This window comes from Lethenteron reissneri, chromosome 42, assembly GCF_015708825.2.
Source record: "Lethenteron reissneri isolate LAM-NWPU_2019-01 chromosome 42, ASM1570882v1, whole genome shotgun sequence".
In the NCBI taxonomy this organism is placed as follows: domain Eukaryota; kingdom Metazoa; phylum Chordata; class Hyperoartia; order Petromyzontiformes; family Petromyzontidae; genus Lethenteron; species Lethenteron reissneri.
Window position 1 is genome coordinate 1,006,722 of NC_083820.1, and position 27,964 is coordinate 1,034,685.

General features: G+C 49.2%; 1 protein-coding gene across 3 annotated transcripts in view; it reads right to left on the reverse strand.

Annotated features, from left to right (window-relative positions):
* The window catches only part of LOC133353013 (CUB and sushi domain-containing protein 3-like), a 639,938-nt gene that overhangs the window by 136,362 nt on the left and 475,612 nt on the right, over positions 1-27,964 (reverse strand). For all 3 annotated transcript variants that reach the window (XM_061569078.1, XM_061569077.1, XM_061569076.1), the window contains one exon: positions 724-912. In XM_061569078.1, the coding sequence (XP_061425062.1) occupies positions 724-912 (189 nt within the window). The remainder of the gene's footprint in view (positions 1-723; positions 913-27,964) is intronic.

The following is a 27,964-nucleotide window of genomic DNA, read 5'->3' on the forward strand; positions in this document are numbered from 1 at the left end:
TAAGGCTGCATTATGGGAGAGGCAGTGAGAAACACAACAGGCTCGTGAGCCTGTTGTGTTACCGGTCCTCGATGCTGCTATGCGACCGACCAGGTTTGTGCATCTCCCACCGGAGTTGCCACCTGAGCAGATCACCGAGGTGAGCATAAGCCTCTCCCCCCTTCTAAAAATATTCCACTGACAGAATCTGCGCCGCGTGGGCGGTCCCCCTGTGCAGCTCTCCTCCCTCGTGTTGTGGGGGGAGTCCCGCACGCTGTCGCTTGGCACGATGTCCAACGTTTCGCGCCACGTGTTGGGATCTTCTCAGTCGCAGAAGAAACGGCGTACCCCGCACGAAGCAACGGACAACGTGCCGAACGACACGCGAGGGTGTCCGCGAAAGCGGAGATGTCTCCGCCCACCGCACCAACCCCAAACCCGTGCTGGATGAATGTATAACTTCTTTCGCACCAGTTTAACACGTAGGCTTTCGCGACCAATCTCATCCATAGTACAGGTTTCTTTGGGTGAGGTCACGTAAGTAGTCAACTGTGCTCATCCGAGGTGCGGGAGAAAGACAACACATGAAAACACAAAAAGCAGTTGTAAATAAATTGGTTTTCAATCTCGATTTAAATAGGCATCCCACTACTGCCCGGCGGTTCTTTGCGAGTCGCTGTTCTTGTTGTCGCCGTGTGTGCGTGAGCGTGCGCGTGACCAGCAACGGGAAAGTGACCACCTTACCAACACACCGTGGCAGCGGGGCGCTCCACGCCTGGCGGCCGCCGCCCAGGCACACGAGGCGAGCCGCCCCCTCGAGGCGGTAGCCGGCGTCGCACGAGAAGACGATGGCGTCCCCCACCAGCAGCCCCGAGCCGAGGCGCGAGCCGAGCGCCGGCACGCCCGGGTCCCTGCACGGCTCGAGCTCGTACTCTGGGGCGCGGGACACGGGGGTGCACGGGCGGTGGGGCATGCACGGATGTTAAACCTCTGTCGCACCGCACGTGGCCAACCGCGTGGACTGGGGGTGCGGAGAGATGACGGAGAGATGATTGATGGATTGACAGGTAGATGGATGGATGCTGAACTTATTATTACCAACCGTACCTCCGATGAGCATGGTTGGCTACGTAAGGTGCGATAGAAGTTCAACATGCACTGGTGGCAGTATGTACAGTGAGGGAAAAAAGTATTTGATCCCCTGCTGATTTTGTACGTTTGCCCACTGACAAATAAATTATCAATCTATAATTTTAATGGTAGGTTTATTTGAACAGTGAGAGACAGAATAACAACAAAAAATCCAGAAAACCGCATGTCAAAAATGTTATAAATTGATTTGCATTTTAATGAGGGAAATAAGTATTCGATCCCTCTGCAAAACATGACTTAGTACTTGGTAGCAAAACCCTAGTTGGCAATCACAGAGGTCAGACGTCTCTTGTAGTTGGCCAACAGGTTTGCACACATCTCAGGAGGGATTTTGTCCCACTCCTCTTTGCAGATCTTCTCCAAGTCATTAAGGTTTTGAGGCTGACGTTTGGCAACTCGAACCTTCAGCTCCCTCCACAGATTTTCTATTGGATTAAGGTCTGGAGACTGGCTAGGCCACTTAAAAACCTAAATGTGCTTCTTCTTGAGCCACTCCTTTGTTGCCTTGGCCGTGTGTTTTGGGTCATTGTCATGCTGAAATACCCATCCACGACCCATTTTCAATGCCCTGGCTGAGGGAAGGAGGTTCTCACCCAAGATTTGACGGTACATGGCCCCGTCCATCGTCCCTTTTTTGCGGTGAAGTTGTCCTGTCCCCTTAGCAGAAAAACACCCCCAAAGCATAATGTTTCCACCTCCATGTTTGACGGTGGGGATGGTGTTCTTGGGGTCATAGGCAGCATTCTTCCTCCTCCAAACACGGCGAGTTGAGTGTGCTCATAATCTCAGCTCGTTACCTGTATAAAAGACACCTGGGAGCCAGAAATCTTTCTGATTGAGAGGGGGTCAAATACTTATTTCTCTCATTAAAATGCAAATCAATTTATAACATTTTTGACGTTCGTTTTTCTGGATTTTGTTGTTGTTATTCTGTCTCTCACTGTTCAAATAAACCTACCATTAAAATTATAGACTGATCATTTCTTTGTCAGTGGGCAAACGTACAAAATCAGCAGGGGATCAAATACTTTTTTCCCTCACTGTATGTATGCTCAACTTCTTTCGCACCGTACATAGCCAATCATGCTTATCGGAGGTGCGGAAAGGTGATTAATGGATTGACAGGTAGTGCATAGCTCCAGTGGCTTCCTAATATCGGAAGGAAGAGCGTTCCAGACGGCCGCAGAAGTGCCCATGAAAGCTCGCGACGCAGTGACCACCTTTGTTTGATGGCCAGCCAAGAGCCGCTGCGAGGATGACCGGAGATCGTGTTGTGATGGTTCATGAACCTTGACGAAATAAGCAAGATATTGCAGTTCACTTGTGGCAAGCAAAAACGCGAGTTCAGTTTCATGGGTGGGCCCAGTGCAGCCCTGCGAGGTCCTTCCCTGTGCCACTGCTGGTGGAAGAATCTCCACGAGCGGGAGCTCCCGAGAGCCCCCTTTATGAGCTACTTGGCCTACTCTTCCACGCCGGTCAAGACGTCCTAGAATCGGTCGCAGGCAGTACCCACACTTCATGAACACATAAATACAATGAGATCAAGTGGCGTAGAGCCAATTACTTCCTGTCCTCACAAACACGCGTGAACGAACATTCATCATGGTCGCCATCACTGCGATGAATGTGGCGAGAATGTGGAGGTGATTATTCTCCAGTCCCGCTTAAGTTATACAGCACTGTGACAATTTCTGAAGCAGAAGCTGCCATTTGGATGACTAAAGGCACTAATAAACAGAGTATACATTTAAATGTGAAACACGCAGTATTATTATACCAAGGGAATAATAAATATCAGCAATTGTCTCATACCTGGGCTTGACCTGAATTACTTCTTGTCCACACAAACTCGCACGTACGAACATTCATCATCATCATCACTACCATCATAAATAACGTCTGCAGCACTTATAATGTGTCTTAAATTGAAAAACCTCGGAGCAGAGCACGAATTACGGGAGCCCGGTAGGTCGCGTGAAGATACGGAAGATGACTTGTGTAGGGTCATTGCCAGTTCCTCAATAGAATCATGAAATTAGCGCATAAACCACTTCCGTGTGACTACGCGAAGGCAATATCTGGATATTGACCCATGAAGGCAATATCTGGGCCACACTCTCAGTGCAAACCAGCTTCTATAATGAGGGCCGAAAGCCACGCTTCCGTGCAGGTTTGACTGGAAACCCGTCTCGAGCGCAGTTGTGTGTATGTTGAACTTATTACACACCGTACGTAGCCAACGGTGCTAACCGGAGGTGCGGTTCCCAGCAGACATGAGCAAAGCAGTTTAACACACGGTAGGCTTTCGCGACCAATATTATCAATAATATATGTTTTTTTGGGTTAGATCGCATAAATATGAAGGTGTCGTTAAACCCGCCACCACCCGACACAGCCAATTAGTAAGGTTTGTCACGTAAACAAAACGCGCCAATTCGTGAGTAGTTCAGCACGCCGCTGTGTTGGAGAGTAAAACCACCGGTAAGTACAACCAGCCTGATGAGTTTGTTCGTTTCTCAATCCGCTTGTCCTGCTGAGGGCTGCGGCGGCCGTGTGTTGAGTCCACAGCTCCCTTTAACCTTTAACCCTGATGAAGCTGCTTGTAATTACCGGAAAGAAAGTCGTACTCGAAGTGTAAATATTACTCTCCAACACACCGGTGTGCCGAACTAGTAACGAACTGGCAAGTTTTGTTCATGTGACAAACCTTACCGATTGGCTGTGTGGGGTGGTGGGGCATTTAGCGACGACATTTGTGTATTTACGCGCTCTAACCCAAAATAAAAACTATCAGGAGCAGATCAGCTGCACGGTGAGCTCCAGCCCCGCTCTACCCACGCAGCTCGTTGCCGTTGCTGCCGTTGTCCAGTCTGTAGCGTCCCTCTGCGGGGCAAAGGGCTTCCTCGCTCACTCCTCTCTCACTCCCTCCACTCCTCCGTTGTTCTCATGCAGCGGCGGTGGCGGTGGTGGCCTCGGAACACTGAGATTTCGTCTCGCCAGCAGCGAAAATAAATCGCGCCGAAATCGATTTCCGCCCGTCAATGTAACTACTTGCTTTGGCTCGGGCCGCTAAACTGTTTAATTCCATCATAGTGGGGGGGGGGGGGGGGGGGGGCTAATTGCAAAAGCTCAGAAATGCGATTGGTTCTTCACGAAAGGTGAATAAAGCGATAATGAAAGTCACGGGGGGACGTGAATCATGATTATGTGACTCGTAGATGAGGATTATTCGGAAGGTGATGAAGTTATATGAATCCCATTTGCTGTGGTTGGTGGAATGGGCAATGGGGGGGTAGGAAGGCGAATGTGAAGCGGGATGGGGCGAGCTCCATTCACAGCCCAGGTGCTACCGGCTGCTGCTGCTGCTGCTGCTTCAGGGCCACGTGGTGGGCAGCAGAGGGCAGTACAAGTACAGGGGGGTCTCTGTACATTTTCGATCCTCGCCTTCACCAATTTGCACCGGTCAAATAACCCCCGAAAGGTGAAGGCGGTGCACGTTGGCGTGCAGACTCGGGGGACATTCCCTGCCGCGGTCACTCGGAGCCAGGGGTCGGCAACTGTTCAAAGAAGAAGGAGGAGAGACATTTTTCTGTTGTTTTTGTCTTTGACCAAAATAGTTCAAGGGCCGCATCACACGCAGAGCTCACTTGCACACAGACGCGGCAGCAGATGACAAACAAAATTCCGACTCAAATAAACAAAATAGGTGAGGGAATAACAGTACAGTTTGCCTCTTGTACATTTTGTCATCACGAGGCATTCCATAGCCAAAGAGCTGCATGGGGGCAGCCGCAGAGCCGCAGGTTGCCAGCCCTGCTCTAACCACTCACCTGGTTTATTGCTGCCAGGTAGCCACACCTTTTGCCCCTATCAGTGGTCGCCACACGACGCCAGACAATTTGAAACACGGGACAAAGACCCAGATTTTCACAAGAGCTTAGGGCGCTGCACTGGGACAGCCTGTCTGAGGTGGGGGGCTGGGAATATGACAGCCACACCCGGGGGCATCTGCTGGCTTCCCACCGCAGGAGTGTTTTGTTCCACGCGCAGTATCACGAAAAGAGATGTTTTGTAGGTGCCTGATTCAATATTTAGCTTCACAGTCATTTGGCAGGAGCCCGGGGCGCAGCAGACGTTTGGTGCTCGCCGGTATTGTAGCAAAGGGGACGACGCAACCACCGCCTCAAAGTGGCACACAGCACGCGAGGTCGGGGACCGACTCGGCACGCGGCGGCACGCCACGTAGGCAGCGGCACGTGGAATAACCACGTGGGCAGCGGCAGGCTGCGTGGGCAGCGCGACACCACGTGGGCAGCGGGACACCACGTGGGCAGCGCGACACCACGTGGGCAGCGGGACACCACGTGGGCAGTGGCGAGCGGCACACCACGTGGGGAGTGGCACACCACGCGGCCTGCTCACAATTAACCAGCAATTCCACTCTCAACAAGGACGCACCGCTTTTGAGCTTGCGTTTACCGCGGCGTTACATCAACTTTGCACCGCAAACGGGGTTGTTTTTTCCCCCTCCAGCTGTTTGTGTGCAAATGCCGCCGCACGCTCGGCTATTGGACCGCAGCACATTTTCGACATCCCTCTGTAAATCCGCTGCTGGACAAATGCCTCAACAACGAGCGGCCAGCCGTGGGCACCCTGGTTGATAATAATCACGTGATCCCACCCTATGAACGTCAATTGAACCTTATGGCGGTACCCCGGGGTACCATAGTACCCCGGCTCTCGCATAATGTCCGTGATGCAGTCAGTTTTAGTCTGTTGATGGTCAGCGATGCGGCAATCGACCCATCTCGACGAGCTGTACACGATGCACAATTCAAAGTATAATTTTTCGATAACGGATGTTTTTATGCTGCTTGGCAAAGAAGGACAGGATCGATTTCTGCCCCGGAGCGATGCCCGTTTTCTTCTTGGGACGCCCAGGTTTCGCCTTTGGTGCCGCAGCGGTGTCCGGGTCCACCATTGCTTCAATCGAAACAAGCTGGCGTTTGTTCGAGCGGATGGGGACTGCTTGCTGAGTCGGATCGTCGATTTGCGAGCTGATCTCGCTCGTGATTGCCGGGTAATATGGCAGGTATGAGAGCGATAGCAATTTCTTCATCGTCAGGCTGCCGCCAGGAGCCGTCTGGAAACGGATTGATTGCAACGTCCACTGCTCGATCGTGCCTACGGACAAGTCCGACATTCTCCTGCTTGATCAGCGGGACGTGGACGACCTCACTGTCAGGCGTCGAGCTGAGGCGTCTCATGTTAATGAGCCCTTCATCGATCTCAAGAAAGTAGTTGAACGTGTAGCGAGTTGGCATCTGCTTGAAGTGTTTTTTTCAAAATCGCGTCCCAGCCTGTATAAAATGGGCGTTTGGAATCGCGATAATTAACTAATGTCGCCTTAATGCTGTCGACGGCCTGCACGATGTTCATTGGGGTGTAAAAGTTTTTACCTTTCATCGCATTGCGACACCATGCGACGACCCGATCGGCCTGGTTGTGCGAGTGCCCTGGTATGAAGTATAGCAGAACGGCTTTGCTGTAGAACAATAGCGACAGCATCGCAAAGAACATCATCACCAGCTGCCACTTGTTTTGGCCGACACAGTTGTCGAGAATAATGATCAAAGTGCTTGGCATCATGCGGGCCATTTTCATGGTGAGCAACTTCACGTGGTACACGAAGGAGAGGCTGCACAGTGCGTCTGGATCCTTTCCATGTTGCGCGCTCGTCGTAGAAAATGACGTTGTTGACACGGCTCGTGATGTCTGCTGGGACGAAGTTCTGGACCATCAGGTTGGAATTGAAGTAATCCGCGGACGGGCGAAAGCGACCCTAGTGCGGCATGGCGAAGCTACCGCCAAAATCCTCAATCTGACTCTGAATAGTGGGAAGGCCGTTCGATTCCTGCACCGACGGCAGTCCGCTCAGGTTGACGCCGGCTGCGTCGTTGTTGTTGTAGTGTTCCGGAATGACGGTGTCGGGGACTTTCTAATCAGGAGCGTGTTGTTTGATGTACTCCTTGCTGAATTTGGACACCGTTCTGCACTGGCCGACGGCAGCATCGAGATGCATATTCTTCTCCAGCAGTAGGCGTTGACGTTCATCATCCAGAAGATCCTTGCGTTCGAGCTGGATATCGATTCGAACACAGCAGTCGCCAACGTCTCAGGCTGTGCGCGTCAAGCTAAAACCGGGATAGTACATGTGTACGTACTGAATCTATCTTGAAAAGGACACGACACAACAGTCCTGGGCCTCCATCTTGACCTTGTATCGCCGAATGAGTTCGGTCCACGTGATCTTCGGCTCGATGAGGTACTATTTGGGTCGTCAATGAGCACAGGGAAAGCCATCTTCAACCTCCCATATTTTGGAGTCCCGTTTGATGGCGTCGAGATCAGCATCGGCAAGCGCGTGATGTGGGACCGCAGGAGCACGTCGCGTATGAAGAGTGTCGAGTCCATCTTTGAGGACCTTGCGTAGACGCGTGACTTTGTAACCGCCAACAGGGATGATCGAACAAATCAAAATTTCCGATAGCCCCGACTGGATCATGTTAATCATAATCCCCTCAGATTTCTGCCATTCCGATCCGTTCTGGATGGTCTCCATCGATGCCCAATCGTTCTGAATCTTGTTAATCGTTTCTTGACCCAGCTTGGTGATCACATGCTGCAACGCCGTCATCTTGCGATTGCACCGTTCACGAACAATGCGACGAGGCACGGTCTGCTACGAACCACCAACACCGCCCATCGAACGCTTTCGATGCTCGATAACATGGACAATCGGGAGGACGCCGTCCCAGAAGCCTATGATGCGCCCGTCACGAATGTCGCTGCTTCTGCCGCCGAAGATGACGAGTCTGCCACCGACGAAGTGGCACCTGCCACAGGGGATGCCGCTCCCGCCGCTGATGCTGACGCGCTCGACATGAACGCGAGGATGTGCTTCTCCCAGCTAGTCGCGATGAAGTTAGATTCGAAAGTCTTTTTGAAGTCATCGATCTCATCGAGAGCTATGAGAAAGGTAAATAATGGCCTGGATTCCCAATCATCAAGATCCCACCCAATCAACTGGTGCATACGAGCGTTCAGGGTTTCAGCGCAATCGTCCTCGCTGCGTTTTGACATCGTGGATTAGCACTGATTTCGGATTGATTGGTACCGCAGTCGCGGAGTGAAGTACACCCCTGGTAAAAAATAGTGTCCCAGAAATAAAATATTTCATTGACTTAGCCATTTTGTATTATTTGGTACCCCGGGGTACCGCCAAAAGGGTCAATTGCACGCCCTCATGGTGTACCCTTGATGAGCCCGATGAGCATGTGAAACAGAGGGAAATGCTTTAAAACTCTGCAAAGCAATCGCTTTTTTTGTTGCCATCTCCTAATGAGGCATCCAAATACATTCTTACTTTGAAGTAAATGAAATAGACTGCGATGAATCTTTAATGTGTTTTCGTGAGAACAAACAATTTGCATTCCTTTTGTAGCGATAGGTTAAAACAATGGTGCAGTGTTGAGTGAAAGAAAACTGTTAAATTTGAGCACATATTAAAATATACTTCCAAAAGGATCTTAATCGGTTATTAAGTATTCAAAGGCTCGTTAAATTGGTGATATAATGGATAACACCAATTCACTTGTTATTTTACTCGATCACGGGATATCAGACTCGGCTTTCAAATGAGCAGAATATTAGATCAATGGAACGTTTAAAAAAAAAAATCGGTTTTTCAAATTATTTTGGAAACGGGATGATGTAACGTTAACTGGAACCCTGAGAACATCCGGGAAGGTGCCATGGTGACACAGCCACCGTCGCGGCTCCGCCCCCACCGTCCCCTTCCGCCACTCCACTTTCATCTCCACGCTCCTTCCCACATCGTCCCGAGCCGCCCACGCGGGGGCTTTAAGATGACGTTTTGTGTGCAAGCCGCAGTGCCAATTACATGTCGTAGAACGTACAGTGGCAGGCCTTTTTTCTGTTCATAAGGTATCAGGCATTTGCCGGACAATTAATTTCATTTTGTCTTTTACCTCCGTTTTTTTTAAGGGGGAGAATGTAACCTCGTCAGATGACTATCATGCACCAAAGGCCAACGTATCATCACCAGTGAACCAAATATTTATTTATTTCACCAGTTTAGGCCCATTGAGCTAGAAAGCTCTTTTCCAGAAGTGGCTTATCTCGTGGAAATGTATAGCATCCAAATGCTCTAAAGGTACGTTTTATAAATGTGGGAGGACCCGGAGAAAAATGCACGCGAACACGGGGAAAGAGACATGCAAACTCCAAATATACAGCCGCAGACATGAGGGTCGGGATCGAACCCACGACTTCCTGCATACCAGGCAAGGGAGTAAACATTTTGCCACTGTGGCAAGCAACTCTTCCAAGTCGTTATTTTTTTTTATCATCATTCCATTAGAGATATTTAGATTCTATGCAAATCATGATGGGAACAAGTTCGCTAATTTAGTTGCAAACAGTTGGCAGTTGTGGCTGTGGCAGTTGTTGTAGTTGTTGAGGTTAGTGCTGCTCGAGTTGCTGCTGTATTCGTTGTCATCATAGGAAGATGTCATTGAGCGGCTTTACGTGAGGACACGGGGAGGGGTTCCTCTGTCCAAATATAATAAGACAGGATACTCTTGATTATCCGTGTGCGGTTGAACCGAGATTTTGACATAAATTAATAACTCATGGATATTCCCTTAAGCCCAAATTAATCATCCAAAAACTCTCATACATTGTTATTCTTGTAAATGTGTATTACAAGTCACGTGCTTAAACGTAACTAATATGTGCTCCGATCGGCTCTACACTACAGTAGTTGCATATCTGTACAACAGTGGGCAAAGTTTGATTGATGTTGATTGGTGTGGCTCTGCTGCTGTCTTCTGCGCAGGAGCAGGAAAGTGACATCACTGAGTACGTGTATCGGTTGCTCGATTCTTTACTGCAAATTTTTATTTGTTCATTAGCAAACAAAATTTTCTTAACTTAAACACAATGTATACCTAATATTCGTGGTTTCTTGCATAGAAAACCGTTGGAATGTTTTTATTTTTGGATTATCTTCGATTTTGAATTATTCACGGCCGTCCTCCCCGTCATGAGCGCGGAGAGTCTACTTGGTAGTAGTGTAGAGGAGTAGAATGAGCAACCATGAGAGGGCGCACACAGGGAGGTGCGAGCCAGTTGACAGCGGAGGATGATGTCACGTCACGGGGGGTGCTGTAAGGGGGGCGGGGGGGTACCTTCGGGAATGAAGGCGGGGCCGAGCTAGGGGGAGGAGCCGCCAAGGGGTACTTAAGGGGGACCCCGTGACGACGGCGGGGTCGCCGTTGGAAGAGGAGCGAGCGCCTGCGTGAACGACATCCCAGGCGTCGCCAAAGAAGGGCTCGAGATGTAGAGGTCTCACCTCATCGCCGGGCAGTGATGGATGATCCCCGCCCAAGCAGACGAGAGGGTAGACAACGGGGAGCTATACAGGGGATAGCTGAAGGGATGTCCGCGTAAAGGACAGAGTTCTGACGTGCGCCATAACGGGTGTAAGCGGGTGAACAGTGTGTAAGAGTGTAAATAAACGGCAAGCAGCCTCAAGTAAGAATCCTCGTCTCTGTCTGGTTCTAAAAGTCTCCTGGGTGTCAAGAAGTACGATACAGCAGTAGTAATCATCTTCACAATGACAAAGGAAACATCTCCCCTGTGAAAATTTTCTCAAGATAAAAAAACCCACTTAAAACTTTCGTTTAACACCGTCAAGTGAGCATGGGGAAATAACGCCGCTGTACATTTTCTCATTTATCTCAGCGATACCCTCCCTGAGTGTTGTGAGTAAATGGGGGCTTTCCTGGCCAAAGGACATTTTAATAATTGCACGTTTTAACGTGTTATTATTATTCGTGTTGACCTGCATTCGACCCAAAGCCTTTCATGCAAAAATGACTGTGCTGAGTCGACTATTATTTAGCCAGTTATAACTAAAAGAATACAGTTGAACCATTAAGAGAATCATCATTAGCCATGATCTATCTACTGCTGAATGAAAGCCTCCCATGTTTTCACCACTCCCCACTGTCCTGCGAAGACACGATCCACACACGAGTTCACCTCGCTGCTCCATCTCCGCTGAAGTTGACCCTTGTGAAAAAAATCTTCCCCCCATATGTGTGTATATCGAACTTCTTTCGCACACAATACATAACCAACCGGGCTCATCGGAGTTGCCACTCCCCCGCCAACCTCTTCCATCGGCCATCGACTTTTCTACCGTGTCACGTCAAAGTCTGCTTAGTTTTTTTTAACAGGCTATAATCATGTAATTTAACCTGCACATGTCCACGCATCCACGTGGTTCGCCTTCTGTCGCGCCGCCTGGGTGAGAGTGGGACGCTACAGATCCTGTGGCCTTATTCACAAAACAGAAGGCCATGTGTGTCAGGGTCATGCTCTAAATGACCATATGCCGCGCAGGGACAATCGCCACCATTGGAGGTGGGGGGGGGGTCCCTAGGCCAGTAAAAGAAAACATCAGCTGGGTATTGGAGATGAGACGTGGATATTAGGCGCTTTATGAGATGCTGGGGCCATTAAGTGCTCAATAAATGCAAATCCATATCATTCAACAGTATCTCCATCGTTAATCCCTATGGTAACGTGGAGATGCTCGTGAATAGTTAATTTCGTGGATAATGATATTGACCTACAAAAACCCTGTGGTAAATACATAAATAAGATATTACATACATCACTTTATCTCATAATTTTTTTTTTCTCTAGATGCAGTCGTGTAGAGTTCCAGATGTGATTCGCAAATAGCAAAAATCGCAGATAGCAAGTTCGTGAATAACGAGGGAATGCTGTAAAGACACATCCATTGGATTCTCAAAAAGACAAATACATGTCAAATACGACAATAGGTTTTCCCCTTTTTTCTGGCAACAAAACAGGTGTTGAGATGTTTAAACACCAAACTGAAACCTTTTACAAGGAATCATGTCTGCATTAACCACAACACTTGTGGTCAGAATGCAAACAAAAAACATCCTCTGATAATATATGCATTGTCTTTGAAACTGATTGGTTCACACCAGAGAAAGCTTTCTTTTGAGCCTAGTCTCAAAACGGTGTTGCCAGGTAGCATGCCATAAGCCTCGTGGTGAGCCAGCACTATTTTCCCATCCGTCAACTTTAAAGTAGTTAAATTAGCAAGTTATCGCAACTTATTATTTAATTATTTCCTCACGCTGCTCCGTAAATTCCCCCCCACCCCAATGTGTGCACTTACTACTATAGGGTTGGTAGATTCTAATATTATAGCGCTTAGATAGTATTATTGTAGCGCGGGCGGGGGGTTGGTGGGGGGGGGCGGGGGTAGTGGCCCAGCCCCCAGCCTGCCAAGGTGCCACCTCGGCCGGCTGGGCAATCTAGGCGAGACCGGGGGCTCTGCACGGGACTAGGCCTCACCACGGCAATCTTAAGTAAGTACTATGTAGGTTTCGATTTAAAGCTTTCGTGACTGCAGGGATTCATCTTCTTGGTTCTTTCGGTAAAGTCACGTAGAAGGGAAGTAATAAAATAATAAAAATAAAACATAATAAAACAATTCTCACGACGTTTCGGCCACAACGCAAGCAGCCGTCCTCAGGTGAAAACCAGGTCCGTCGAGGCGACAGAGTCTGAATGAAACAGCACACGAGCTTGGAGCATATATATAAGCTGGGCGCATTGACAAAGGAATTTGCATATCAAAAGGAATTTAGCATATTTATGGGAAATGCAGGAATGTGATTAGTACTGCATATGCATGTGCATTATGCAGGATTAACAGCATCAAAGGGAGCTGCAGTTACTGCTGCTGCTGCAGTTGCTGCTGCTGCAGTTTCTGCTGCTGCTGCAGTTGCTGCTGCTGCTGCAGTTGCTGCTGCTGCTGTTACTGCTGCTGCTGCACTTGCTGCTGCTGCAGTTGCTGCCTTATCCATTTTAATATAACACTATGTATTATTCTACCCACCCTAATGTGTATCACACTGCTATATGTTTACTATACAATTACGACACCATACATTACTCTGCACACTGCACCATGCCAGTGAGTGGAACGCGGTCTGAAAGTCACCGTAAACGTGAACACAATCAGTTAAGATCCGAAATGGTTTATTACATCCTTCCAATGATTGCTAAGCCAGAATCCATCTTCTCGGTTGAAATTGTCTCTGTGTTTGTATATGTGGATCGCCTCATGAACGAATCTCTCATGATAGCCAGATGGCTTGCAGAGAACCTCTGTCTTGGAGAAGTCAATATCATGTGAGCCCACTGAGTTGTAACAGTGATCTGCCACGGCTGAGGTGTTTGTCCTACCGTGTTTCAGGTCTGCCTTATGTTCACGGATGCGGTCCGAGACATGTCGTTTGGTTTCTCCAATGTAACTGCTACCACAGAGGCAACTTAGTTTGTAGACGCCAGGGTACTGTATGTCTGGAACCACATCTTTTACAGACGGGACCAGATCACGGATTTTATGTACTGTGTTGAATCGGACCTGGATCTTGTGTTTAATCAGGATTTTGGAGATCTTTTTTGTGACCCCAGCAATGTAGGGTAAGGTGATGGTCTTGAAAGGCTCCTCAACAGGATCCTTCTTGATGGTTGGAGTGATGGCTTTGCGGATTGTGTAGTCGGAGTAACCATTATCCTTAAGAGCTTGGCGTACGTGTTTGAGTTCACTGGAAATGTGTTCATGGTCGGAGATGCATTGGGCTCTATGATATAGAGTCTTGATGAGGGAATTCTTCTGGGATGGATGGTGGTGGGAATCCGGTTTTAGATAAGCATCCGTGTGGGTGGCTTTCCTGTAGACAGAGTGGCTCATTGAACCATCAGGTCTCCTTTTGATTAGGACATCCAAAAAGGGTAGCTTGCCATCATTTTCGACTTCCATGGTGAATCTGATGGCTGGGTGTATGGAATTGATGTGGTCGAGAAATTGGTCTAGAGCAGGCCGGCCATGTGGCCATATGACAAAAGTGTCGTCTACGTACCTCTTCCATAAGGTCGGGCGTAGAGTGGCAGTCTGGATGGCGTCCTTCACATACTTCACCTGGAATGGAACCTTCTACAAGCAAATTGAGGGCACCCCAATGGGCTCCCCCCTATCTCCGGTTGTAGCCAACATCTTCATGGAGAAATTTGAGACGGACGCCATCCAGACTGCCACTCTACGCCCGACCTTATGGAAGAGGTACGTAGACGACACTTTTGTCATATGGCCACATGGCCGGCCTGCTCTAGACCAATTTCTCGACCACATCAATTCCATACACCCAGCCATCAGATTCACCATGGAAGTCGAAAATGATGGCAAGCTACCCTTTTTGGATGTCCTAATCAAAAGGAGACCTGATGGTTCAATGAGCCACTCTGTCTACAGGAAAGCCACCCACACGGATGCTTATCTAAAACCGGATTCCCACCACCATCCATCCCAGAAGAATTCCCTCATCAAGACTCTATATCATAGAGCCCAATGCATCTCCGACCATGAACACATTTCCAGTGAACTCAAACACGTACGCCAAGCTCTTAAGGCTAATGGTTACTCCGACTACACAATCCGCAAAGCCATCACTCCAACCATCAAGAAGGATCCTGTTGAGGAGCCTTTCAAGACCATCACCTTACCCTACATTGCTGGGGTCACAAAAAAGATCTCCAAAATCCTGATTAAATACAAGATCCAGGTCCGATTCAACACAGTACATAAAATCCGTGATCTGGTCCCGTCTGTAAAAGATGTGGTTCCAGACATACAGTACCCTGGCGTCTACAAACTAAGTTTCCTCTGTGGTAGCAGTTACATTGGAGAAACCAAACGACATGTCTCGGACCGCATCCGTGAACATAAGGCAGACCTGAAACACGGTAGGACAAACACCTCAGCCGTGGCAGATCACTGTTACAACTCAGTGGGCTCACATGATATTGACTTCTCCAAGACAGAGGTTCTCTGCAAGCCATCTGGCTATCATGAGAGATTCGTTCATGAGGCGATCCACATATACAAACACAGAGACAATTTCAACCGAGAAGATGGATTCTGGCTTAGCAATCATTGGAAGGACGTAATAAACCATTTCGGATCTTAACTGATTGTGTTCACGTTTACGGTGACTTTCAGACCGCGTTCCACTCACTGGCATGGTGCAGTGTGCAGAGTAATGTATGGTGTCGTAATTGTATAGTAAACATATAGCAGTGTGATACACATTAGGGTGGGTAGAATAATACATAGTGTTATATTAAAATGGATAAGGCAGCAACTGCAGCAGCAGCAGCAAGTGCAGCAGCAGCAGTAACAGCAGCAGCAGCAACTGCAGCAGCAGCAGCAACTGCAGCAGCAGCAGAAACTGCAGCAGCAGCAACTGCAGCAGCAGCAGTAACTGCAGCTCCCTTTGATGCTGTTAATCCTGCATAATGCACATGCATATGCAGTACTAATCACATTCCTGCATTTCCCATAAATATGCTAAATTCCTTTTGATATGCAAATTCCTTTGTCAATGCGCCCAGCTTATATATATGCTCCAAGCTCGTGTGCTGTTTCATTCAGACTCTGTCGCCTCGACGGACCTGGTTTTCACCTGAGGACGGCTGCTTGCGTTGTGGCCGAAACGTCGTGAGAATTGTTTTATTATGTTTTATTTTTATTATTTTATTACTTCCCTTCTACGTGACTTTACCGAAAGAACCAAGAAGATACTATGTAGGTGTAGTACCAGCTCTAGTGGGGCTTGGTGGGCGCTGGGATAGCGTGGGTGCCACGCATAGCGTGTAGTGCTGGCCCCCACAGGGGGGAGTGGGAGAGTGTCAGCCCAGGGGCAGGGTTGCCCTGGGCCATGGCACTCTGGTTGACCCCATAGACACGTGATCTGGAGTGTCCACAGAGAAGCCCCCAGTTGGGGGGACTAGGGGGGATCACGTGTCTGGGGAGAGCTTTCGAGAGGGATCGAGAGGGAGCTGGAAGGCTCCAGAAGGGGGCGGGACCAAGGGCGGAGCGGCCCTGACCCGTGGGGGGATATAAGGTGGGTCCCTGAGAGGGACCGGGGTCGCTGCATTCTACAAACTGGAAGCTCTACTTCTCAAGCTGGAAGCTCTACGTCCTACGAGGAAAACACGTGGTCGCGGACCCGAGTGAAAGGGTCCGACCCTCCATCGCTGTAGCTCTGTATAGTGTAGTTAGCTGGTTGGTCACCACCCTAGGATGTATCCGGTAAAGAGGCAGTTACCCCTTTGTGTTACGGTGTTACAAATAAAAGTGTTGCTTCTATAAGGAATAACATCTGCGACTCAGTTGGACTCGCTACACAGGCACAGGGAGATGTGAACATAGACCAATCAAAGATCCTCCATATAGCCTTAACAGATTTTTGGCGAAAGTGCTGTTCACGAGCACCTATGAAGACCGGCATAGCGCACGAGGGGGTGGGTGGCCAGAACCACACCCGACCACCTTTGTTTCCCGAGTGGCGATGTTTACACACTGCACCGGGTACTCATTTGAGGCTGAGTCGATCTTGGGAAGGCCCAGGACCGGTTCAGATAATCGGTACTGGTGTTGGCCGTGAGCAGAAATTTAACTTGGGTTGCCGGGTTTGTAGCGCAGTGCGCTAACCGAAGCGCTACCGCTCCCCACTGCACGCAGACCAAGGTACAATTGAACGCACAATACTCCCGACATAAAATGTAATCGTTAAAAAATACACAACAAGTTAGACTATTGCAAAATTACAAAAAAATACAAGCAAAACCAATTAGTCATCCAATTGCTACAGCAGATGCTCTCGGCACTTGAATGTGACTGAAGCATGTTCAGCTTATAAACAAAAATGAGCAACCAGGGGACAATTCATAATCACGTGGTACACAGCTAAACCATTTTGTTTTATCTCACAAATTACAAAGAGAAGCGTTATAAAACATGTAAATAAGCTGACGGTCAAGCTCTTGAGGGTTACGCTGTGTGCCGTGTAATAATAGCTGTGGTCAAGGTTAAGAGGTCATCATCATTGTCATAATTTCTTCATCTCCCAGGTGCACTCTACATGTGAACAATATCCCATTGTCTTCAGGACTTTCCCTTGACCTTTTGACCTCTGGTTGCTGCTCCAATGCCTGTATCGGTTACGTGCCCTACTCCATTCTGCGCATGTGCCTTGTCCACCATAAGCCCCTCTTCTAAGTTAAACCTACAGTGACAAGAGGAGATCCAAGCTACTCATCCTTCTCTGTAATACATAACGCAATCAAAATCATGAGTCATTGTGGAGAACATGAGTAATGCAATAGAGACACACTCAATGCACCTCCTTCGTATTTGCTGACTCTAGGCATAAACAATGAAAGTAGTTTTTACCCAAAACCCAACGGCCTTCTGGGAGTGCATCATTTCAACAGAATTGATTCAAACACAAAGCACTCTTCACTGGATTCAAAATCCAGTGTCTCTCATCAGCATGCTTGCTCGAATCAATACTGTGCTGGTATCCTGGAAAGTATTGCAGGCAAGGGCCCTCTCTCTCTTACAAAGTTCCCAGCAACCTTCTCATTCTCCTACATTCAATAGCACAGAGGCATCTGTGTTAGCATGTGTGATGAAGTCTAGCTTTCAGAGCTGCACGGTGATACAGACATTACACCCGACATCAAAACGTCCATCTCACTACACTAAAGGCGACTTCTCTACTCTCCCACAATGGTTTATGTAGTGCATAAAGAAAAGAAAATATTAAAAAAAAATACTTAAAAAAAACACGCTTTAATGAAATGTACTGTCTGAGCTGCCCCTCCCCCTGCCTTCTTCCCCCATTGCCCCTCCCCTCCTTCCACATCTCCCGCCCCTCGGTGTGGCTCCCCGAGGCTTGCCGTGACGTAAGGGACCGTGGTGATGTACAGGCAACGTCAGTTGAGCGTGGACAATTAGAGCCGTAAAAAAGATTGTTTAAAAATATTTTTATTATTTTAATGATAGAATATAGTATTGTCATTAGTATGACATAGCTATACTAAGTTTGCAGTCGATACGACATTGGGAATACGGTTGAAATTGAGTTACAAGATTTTTGGATACGACAACACATACAGTAAGTTAAATAAAACCGTGTAAAAGTTTAAAATATATGTTTTGGATTTTTATGATAGAATATCGTGTTGTTCTCATCAGCATGACATACCTATACGAAGTTTGCAGTCGATAGCACATTGGGAAGTGTGTTAAAATTGAGTTACACGATTTATTTTTTGAGGATACAACAGACGAAGTGAGTTAAATAAAAGCGTGTAATAAAAACCACCCCGCTAAAAACTAACTCTCGTTACCTTCACACACCATCTGCATGGACATAATTAATCACCGGAGTGGATACCGAGGAAGGCAGCGGGAAGAAAAAGGCAGAGAGACGAATTGCAAAGAAATGTGGAGGCCGCAACTGAGTGGGAACAGCTCTGGTGAAAGGAGGGATGGAGGGAGATGGGGGAGGCCTTGCCCAGCGTGGGACGTTACAGGCTGAGCACAACAACAACAACGATCTGCATCCTGGAAATGAACACTGAACACACAAAGTTCCTCCTGCTACCTCGCTTCTTCATCATACGTGGACCCGCAATAGAGGTGTAAGCGCCTCATTCCCAACCACTGCCATCAACATACTGGACATCTGTGAAAAAGGAGCTTTACAGCTCATCGGATTCTTCCAGTCCAAATAAAAACATTCTGATGATTCTGAACGTCGTTTTTTGGAAATAATGTCTTGTTACCAGGCCTCCGCTCCTCTACATCTGCGATGAGAGACGAGGCGAACGCACTCTCACCGTCCTCCCACACCGAGAGGGACCGGTCCAGGCTTCATTGCGGCGTTTCTAGATTAAAATTTTTCCACCACTAGGCACAGCTGTGATGCACACAACCGCCCATGCCCTTTCTGCACCACCGTTGGAGCAAGACGCCGCCATGCACCGCTGCACGGGTCGCGTGCAGCGGTGCATGGCTCCCCTGCACCAATGGCTAAATATTTAAACCAAACCAATTTTTATTTTATTTTACAAGGTAAGGCCCACTGAGCTACATAGCTCTTTTTCAGAAGCGACCTCACTATCGCCAATGATATCTGGACGAAATGGTTTATCACGTAGAAATTTACATCAGCCAAATACTCTATAAATGCATGTTAATTCTAAATGTGGAGGGAAAATACAGCGGAACCAGCGAAGAATCCACGCGACCACGGGGAGAGAAACACGCAAGCTCCAAACATACAAGCGTCAGTCGGGATCGAACCCACAACCCCGCCCTGCTTCAATTCACAGTCGGGAGTGGTAATTGTTGTGGAAAGAAACAAAAGTATGCCCTCTCTTGCAAAGGTCAAGAGGTCACCCAGCCCAAATGATGCCACTACACCCTGGTAAAGTGGAGAACAAGTGACGCCAAACGTTACAGGGGTTTAATTGCGTAATAACTCCAAACTTTCAAATGAATCACCACTAAGTCATCTCCTTTTGCCGATAGGATAATAATTGGGCGTGTGCCCTTTTCTCATTAAATGACAACGATTTATACACGCGCACGTTGCAAGCAGGCTCCGACGTTGTACAGTTGCCAAATCCAGATGGTATTCATATACAGGTCAGAAGGTCAACATCAGCATCTATTTAGAATCGTTTGAGGCTTTTGTCATGTGCAAATATGTCATTGCTGTTTACGGCTTGGCCCATTTACAACGAGCCGTCGTTAATAGCACAAATAATCACCCACGTGGCTGTTGATCATGTTTATCTGCTTGACCTTTTTATAAAGGACATATACACAAGATAGGTGCATTGATCATATATGCATACAATACACACTATACTGCACACTGAAGACACAAAGCCATTAAAACTGGCGTCTACAACACAATACAAAATGCATCGATGCAGGTTGAGAGGGAATCGAGTGAGCGGGGAGAGCGCTGGAGACTGAGAGTGTCTCACTGTGGCCTCAGAGTGCTCGGCGGATCGTGTGGCTTACGGTTGGTTGGACGTCCACAGAGCGTGTAATGTTATTTATGAAGATAAACTCAGAGGGCCTATATGGATCAGTGGCACTGAGAGATTAGCACATGGTGGGATATGCACACTGGGTGTATTCATTCTATTTAAGGCGCTACGTTGGGGACATTTCTGTGCGTGACTCAAGTGGCCCAAGGGTTGGATACTTCACCGCCGGGAGTTTTAAATGAGGCTGTCAGAAGGAGCGATGGTTACGATGTTGCACGAGCAGGTGGCTCTCTGAGAGTCCAAACGCAAAAAGCTCGAACGCCCCCCCCCCCTCTCTTCGTCAACAGGCGCACACGCGTGACACGGGAAAGAGCTGTATAAAATAAAATAACCTACACAAGGGGCTTACACGGCGCCTCTCTTTCATTATCAAAGTGAGACCCACATGTTCACGTTTTCATTGAAACCCCAAGAGGATCGGTGTCCTTCTTAGGAGTAACTTAAAAGAGGCAAACGCAAGCAGAACTCCGCTCTGTGTCTCCACACATTGACAGCGTTGCTTAGTCCACCAGCCAAATGGCTTTCTGCACCAGCCAGTCAGTGCTATCCAAGCAGCATTTGTTTAAGTGTAGTGACATACGAGACGTCACTAAAGGGCAACCACAGTGCCCAGTGGAAGGGGGTGCTGTAGGGGCATGACCCTGGCAACGGTGAGAGAAAGAGCGCGTGAGGACGTGGCTTTTGGGTGAACCCAGGAGGGCACGTGACCGGACGAGGTGGAAGGGGCTACCCCCAAAGGGGGTGAGAGGGACACGTGATGAGGTACCAGAGCCCTCGAGAACAATCTGGAATGGGGCGTGGCCAGGAGTGCAGCTGGGGTGTTGAGTGCTGCTGAAGAGAGATGGGGCCCGCCCGCCAAGTCCTGGATCCTCAATCTTTGGGCGAGAGAGAAGTCGTCCAGAGCCGGGCAACGTGTTAGTTGGCTCGGCAGATTATATAGTGTTCCCGTGAGTGTTATGTAGCTATCCAGGGTGGTCACCACCCTTGGTCGTTATCCCGCGAGTGTAAACTTACCTGTGTTGTATTAGTAAATAAAACGTGTTGCTTCCATGCTCAAGAGTGCATCTCAATAGAACCCACTACATTTGGTGTCGGAAGTAGTTAACCGTACGGACAAAGAGGATGAAAAGGGGATCATTCCCCAAACAACCCATGCTGTTGCAACCCTGGAGAAGGAGAGCAAGGCGGTGCTGCCGGCGAAGCAGCGTCAGGAGTTTCATGACGCAGCCTTACCGCCATCGGGGATAGACCGCAGGGCGTGCCTGCGCACGCCTCGCCGAGCTGCTGGCTACCACAGCGGTGTTGGTCTCTGAGCTGGACCACGAGGAGCCGCCACCAGGGACCAGAGCGCCGGAGTTGAGAGGGGTCGACGCCGCAGCCACCATTTCCTGCGCGCGGGAATCTTCAGATGAGCTGTCCGCGTGCACCACCGCCATCTTGGTGGTCGGACGGGGAGATCTTCCCGCCATCTCTGAAGCTCCACATCCGGCAACGATTGCGGTTCCACCTCTCCGGCGACGACTTCCATTTGTCAAATAATTTACGGCGTCGTCAGGTGGCAACTGGGAAGCGTTCAGGAGGCGCTTCATGGCGAACTGTGAGTTGGCGGGTTGGACGGAGGTGGAGGCGCTCCATGCTCTCCCCACCGCACTAGATGACGACGCCTTGGCGGCATTCTACGCCATCCCAGCCACCAACAGGGACATGTTGCCGCGGGCCTTCATGCAGATGGCAGCGATTTTTGATCTGCCATCCAACGTTCGTCAAAAATTTGCCGCGCGGACTTGAGGGGAATCCGAGACGCCTCTCGCGTTCCGCAGCACTTTGCTATCGTTAGCACAGGCGGCATTTCCGAAAATGGAACAGGATGGCTTAGACTCACTAGTGCTGGAGCGCTTGCTGGCACTGGCTCAGGAACTGCATGTGGTCCTGTCAGCTACGGAGGACGTAAATGTATCTTCTCTTTATATCACAAAATGCCTCCAAGCAAATCTTAGTCTTCAACGCCGAGTGGGGGTGGCAGCATGCACTGGTTCTTCTATTGCTCCGGATGCACCCAAAGATGTGAAAGATTCGCAAGTATGCGCATTAAGCAACGACAACTGATGGAGGAAGATCGACGCTGAGCAACGAGGAGGGCGAGACCAGCGGAGAGGGACCTTCTCTCGCCCGAGGAGCAGCCCCATCATCCGCTTCGACTGTGGTCTGCCGGGGCACATCGCGAAGGGATGCCGCGCTGTGCGAGGAGGACTCCCTGGACCACCGTCGTCCTCCACCCGGTCGTCCTCATCTCTACCGGGCCCCCAGGCAAGTCGTGACGCACCACCTTATTCACCTAGCTCACACGTCGGTGCGGGTTTGCACGGTGTTGGCTCGGATAGGGTCAGAGAGCGTGGGCATTCCGGATTTCCTTGTATCGGCCTCGTCAATGGTCGAAGTTGGCACATCGGGTTGTCGCTGCGGCGCCTGGCTCATTGGCCATTATAGGGACAGTACAAGGGATGGAAGTTAGAGTGCTCATCGACACCGGAGAGTCCGCGACTATTATCTCGGAGTTGATTTTTTATATTTTTCCCAAACACTCTTGAATTCTTCAACCTGTCGCCGTTCCGTGTTTCGCCACGAACGGGGGATCCCTAGGGATCATGGGTCAAATTACCACAACAGTATGTATCGGTGACATCCAGTTGACCGGGCCAGTACTAGTTTTGAAATCCTTGACAGTGCCCTCTCTACTGGGCACCGATTTCTGAGGAAAGATGCCCCTGAAAATCCTGATAGATCAGGGCTGCATCGAGTTGCCATCGGGCCGCCGATTGCCTTTTCTTTCTTTTCCAACTCGATTGCGCACAGCTAATGCCACAGTCCAGGCTGTGACGAGTAAGACTGGAAAAATTCCGCCCGTAGCGCAAATGCTGGTGCCCCTGCGACTGCGGAAGCAGCTCGATCACGGGGCAACCGCCGAAGGGATCCTACTGGGACCCTCAAATAAAGCGAGTCGGGGGTTAACACTAGCGGGGGCCCAGACCTTGGTGTGCCGAGACCAGGAACCCTTTATTCAGGTCCTCAACACTGGGTTGGCCACGTCCGTTATACAGGCAGGGACTGTTTTGCGTCCGCTGCAAGTTGCAGCGACAAAATTCTTGGTAAGGTTGGGGTCACCTCGGCTTCAGAGCAGGGTGCGCCGAGCGATGAGAGATGGATAGACACTCTCTGTTCCGAAAACCCTGATATGTCAGACGCTCAAAGAACCGAATTGCACTCACTCTTGTGGGAATTTTCTGACGTTTTGAGTAAGGGGAAATACGACATTGGTCGCATGACTCTCTTGCGCCACCACATCGATACAGAAGATGCCGCCCCCATCCGACAAAACCCTTACAGATTAAGTCGGTAGACAAAATGTTGGCTGCTGACGTTATTTCACCGTCGAACAGTCCGTGGGGTGCACCCATCGTGCTTGTCAAGAAACATGATGGGAGTCTGCGATTTTGCATTGGACTTTCGCAAACTGAATAATGGTTCTGTTGCTGACGCATACCCACTCCCGCGTATGGACAATTCCTTGGATGCTCTGTCCGGGGTGCGGTTTTTCTCTACCATTGACTTGTTGTCGGGATTTTGGCAATTGCCGTTGGATGAGAGTTCGAAACCTAAAACCGCGTTCCGGACACCGCAAGGTTTGATAATTGGTTCTTTACCCTTCTATCTGGCAACAAAACTGACACCTTTTTGCAAGGAGTCATGTTTGCATAGACCGCAATACCTGCAGTCATAATACAAACAAAAGAACATAACTCTGATAATGTGCACTGTCCCTGAAGTTGATTGGTCCACACCCGAGACAGCTTTCCTTCGAGCCTAGTCTCATATGGGTTGGACCAGATGACGCCAAAAGGCGCAAGGTTTGTTTAAATTTAACCGGCTTCCGATGGGGCTCTACTCCACGCCGGCTACATTTCAGAGGCTTATGGAGCTGGTGTTGGCGGAACTCCAGCGGGACTGCTGTTTGATTTACCTAGATGATGTGATAGTTTTTGGCCGTACGTTCAAAGAGCATTTGCAATGGTTGCATGCAGTTTTCCTAAAGATGCGGAATGCGAACTTAAAATTTTAGCCACAGAAATGCCACCTGCTCCAACGATCAGTGCGATATTTGGGACACATCGTCAGTGCGTCGGGGATAGCGACAGACCCGTGGGATTGACCCGTGCAGAATGGGGACGCCTCCAGGCAGAGGATTCCTCCTTGTTGAGGCTAAGGTGACGGGTCACAAATGCTGTTGAGGGGGTGGACCGATGCGGGGTGGCCCCAGTGATCCTGAAAGGGGGTCTGTTGATGTGCTGGGACGGCGGGTTGCATCGCTACAATATTGTGGTACCCACTGTCTTGAGGGGCAGAGTCATCTGGGCGGTGCACAAACGGCTCATGCACCTTGGCATGCAGAAAACGCTTACGACTGTTAAGCTCGATTTCTTCTGGCCTGGCATGTCAGGGGATGTATACAACGTGCTGAAGGGGTGCGTGGAATACACACGTCGGAAACCCCCTCCGATATTGGCCTGTCCGCTATTGCAATCGATCTCTGTGTCCCGCATAAACGAACTCGTTGCGCTTGACAACCTGGGCCTGTTTCCGACCACGCCGTGAGGTAATCGGTACTTATTTGTGCGGGTTGAATACTTTTTTTCGCTGGCCGATGGCTTGGCCGCTTCCGAACCAGTCAGCTACGGCGATTACTAAGGCATTCTTTAATGGGTATGTACTAGATAAGGGGGCTCAGGAACGTCTCCTGACGGATCAGGGCAAAATATTTTCGTCCAAATTACTGAAGGCCACCAAAAAGGTTCGCACATCGCCTATCGAATGGCTCCTCACGCTTCCACTGGCTTTTCGCCATTTTTTTTTATATATGGGAGGGAACAGGATCCTGCGATTGATGTTCAACTTGACACGGGACGGTCTAAGTCGAAGACTAATATGACTGACTCCATGCGCCTTAACCTTCAGCATGTGTTGGAAGCACAGGAGGCTTCCAGAGAGAATTCGGTCTTAGGGCAATCGGCAAATGAAAGGTAAAGGGGGCTACGTGTGCAGGGGACAAGTGGACCCCGGAGGACAGAGCCTGGTTGCACTGTCCTCAGGTACCGGTGGGTCCGTCCCCCAAGTCATACAAGCCATGGCGAGGCCCAGTCGATGTGATACAAGCTAACAGGCCACAATGTGTGCAGATTCAGTTCGGTCGTCGGCGATGGTTCGAACACTCGTCACGCCTCAAATCATTTATTGCGCCTCGCGTGGTCTCTTTATCCCCACTTTTCAAGGGTCGAGTGTCTGGTGTGTTCCGACGAGCTGGGGCGGGCATCTGCTGAGGTTGTGCCTCAGGGAAGTTCTGTGATTCCACCCGCAGGATCAAAGCACCTGATGCCCTCGCCGTCACCGGTTGCGCCGGCCGCGGATTGACCACCAAGGGGGGAGCAACCATCGCCCACTCGTCCTCTTGCTGCCGTCAGTGATTTCCGCGCCCGTTAGGCCATCCTTCGCTTTCCCCCAGGCCCTCCAAGGAGCTTATGCCCACCTCGCTTGGGGGCCCGGCAACGAGGACTCGTTCAAAGACTAACCGGTTCAAGTGACTTTTTCCCACCGTGTTGTTCCCCTGCGCTGCCTGCTTTTTGCAACACTCATGAGTCAGGGAATTCATTGGCTGAACCTGCTTCTTCATGTGCTCGTGGTTGTTGCCACACATGCAGGCGTAGGGTCATGCTGGAGGTGGGAGTGGGTGTGAACCGGGCCTTGTATATTGCTAAATTTCCTTTGCTTTATTGTTGTTGTTGTTTCGGCTCTGTAATTATTGTGCATACTGTGGTTATTTATTGTTGTTCGCTTGTCGGTTGTTCTTTATTGTTGTTGGGGGGAACACTCTTATCTTCTTTTGCAGATAGTCACAGCCGGGACAGCTGTATATTATGAAGGGGGGGGGGGGGTGATTTAGTGACATACTAGACGTCACTAGAGGTCAGCCACAATACCCAGTGGAAGGGGGTGCTGTAGTGGCATGGCCCTGGCAATGGTGAGAGAGAGACAGCACGTGAGGACGTGGCCTTTGGGTGAACCCTGGAGGACACGTGACCGGACGAGGTGGAAGGGGCTACCCCCAAAGGGGGTGAGAGGGACACGTGATGAGGTACCAGAGCCCTCGAGAACAATCTGGAATGGGGTGCAGCTGGGGTGTTGAGTGCTGCTGAAGAGAGATGTGGCCCGCCCGCCAAGTCCTGGATCCTCGATCTTCGGGCGAGAGAGAAGTCGTCGAGAGCCGGGCAACATGTCAGCTGGCCCGGCAGATTATATAGTGTTCCCGTGAGTGTTATGTAGCTATCCAGGGTGGTCACCACCCTTAGTCATTATCCCGTGAGTGTAGACTTACCTGTGTTGTGTAAGTGAATAAAACGTGTTGCCTCCATACTCAAGAGTGCATCTAAATAGAACCACTACATAAGCAAGGCAATTCTGGACCATATTGCACCACAGCAGCACTCACCGAGTTTGTGTATGGCAGTGTTCTTCATACATTTTCAGAGGGGGCACTTTCGCCACGAAGACATCATCAATGTGAGGGCCGCCACACATTTGAAACCATTGGGGGTTTGACGGCAGCATGATGATGATGGTTGAGGGAGGGGTGTTTTCACTCTTTGTGTATTGCCGGGGGCCTCACATCAGGGGCCGCACTCAAGGCCACCAGGGGCCGCCAGTGGCCGTGGTGGCCTTGCAATGAAGTGCATGGTTTTTCTTTTTTTGCATCTAATGGCATCTCAACGTTTGTATTGCGCGCTCTTGCCATTTAAGTGTTGTAATCTGGCTGCGTTTTTTTTGAACAAGCATGACTGTGCTAATGAGATCCAGAAGTTAAAATCAGGCAAGAGCTCTCTGGCTTAAGTGACTGCTTATGCTGCTGACTAACATTGGTATGGAAAGCCGAGAGGCTGTTGGACAAAATTTCATTTTTATTGAAATTACTCAAGGTTGGAGTTCTGGTGTTGCCCATCATGCTCCGTGGGAATGCAAAATTAATGCGCTGGGTAATAATGGTTGTGATAAAAAAATAAGGATAACCATTTTCTTCAAACTCACTGTGCCCCTTTGAAACCTTGTAAGAGATACACACCTGCCATGAATAATTATTGTGGAAGCAGCTATCAAGGGCTTTTTTTCTCCAAATGTATGATTGAATTATATCTTCAAAAAAAAATATTTCACCTGAGCTGAATAATTTTTAAAAACCAGAAGGCTGTACATCTATTCTACGCAGGGCATTTAGTAAATTGCCTCAAAACAAATTGAAATAATGTCAGTGGCCACTCTTGCAAAGAACCAAGTGTGCGTTATGAAAAGGGATCGTAAAACGTAAAGTACCTCTCAAAGTACATCAATTACATAGCAGTTACGGTATCACACGATCCCCCATGGTTACAGTATCAAGGTTATGCATCACTCGACAGGGCACCGCTTGACGTAGGCTCCAATCGTATCCATGGAGATCCTTGAACACACAAGTTACGGTTGCCATGATATGGCCATACTACGAGATAAAATCTGCGGTTATGGTATCATTTGTTCAACTAACCAGCATTACATCATGGTTGTACGTATGTATGTTGAACTGCTTTCACACTGAGCGTAGCCAACCGTCCTAATTAGAAGTGTGGGGGAAGGACAACAAATG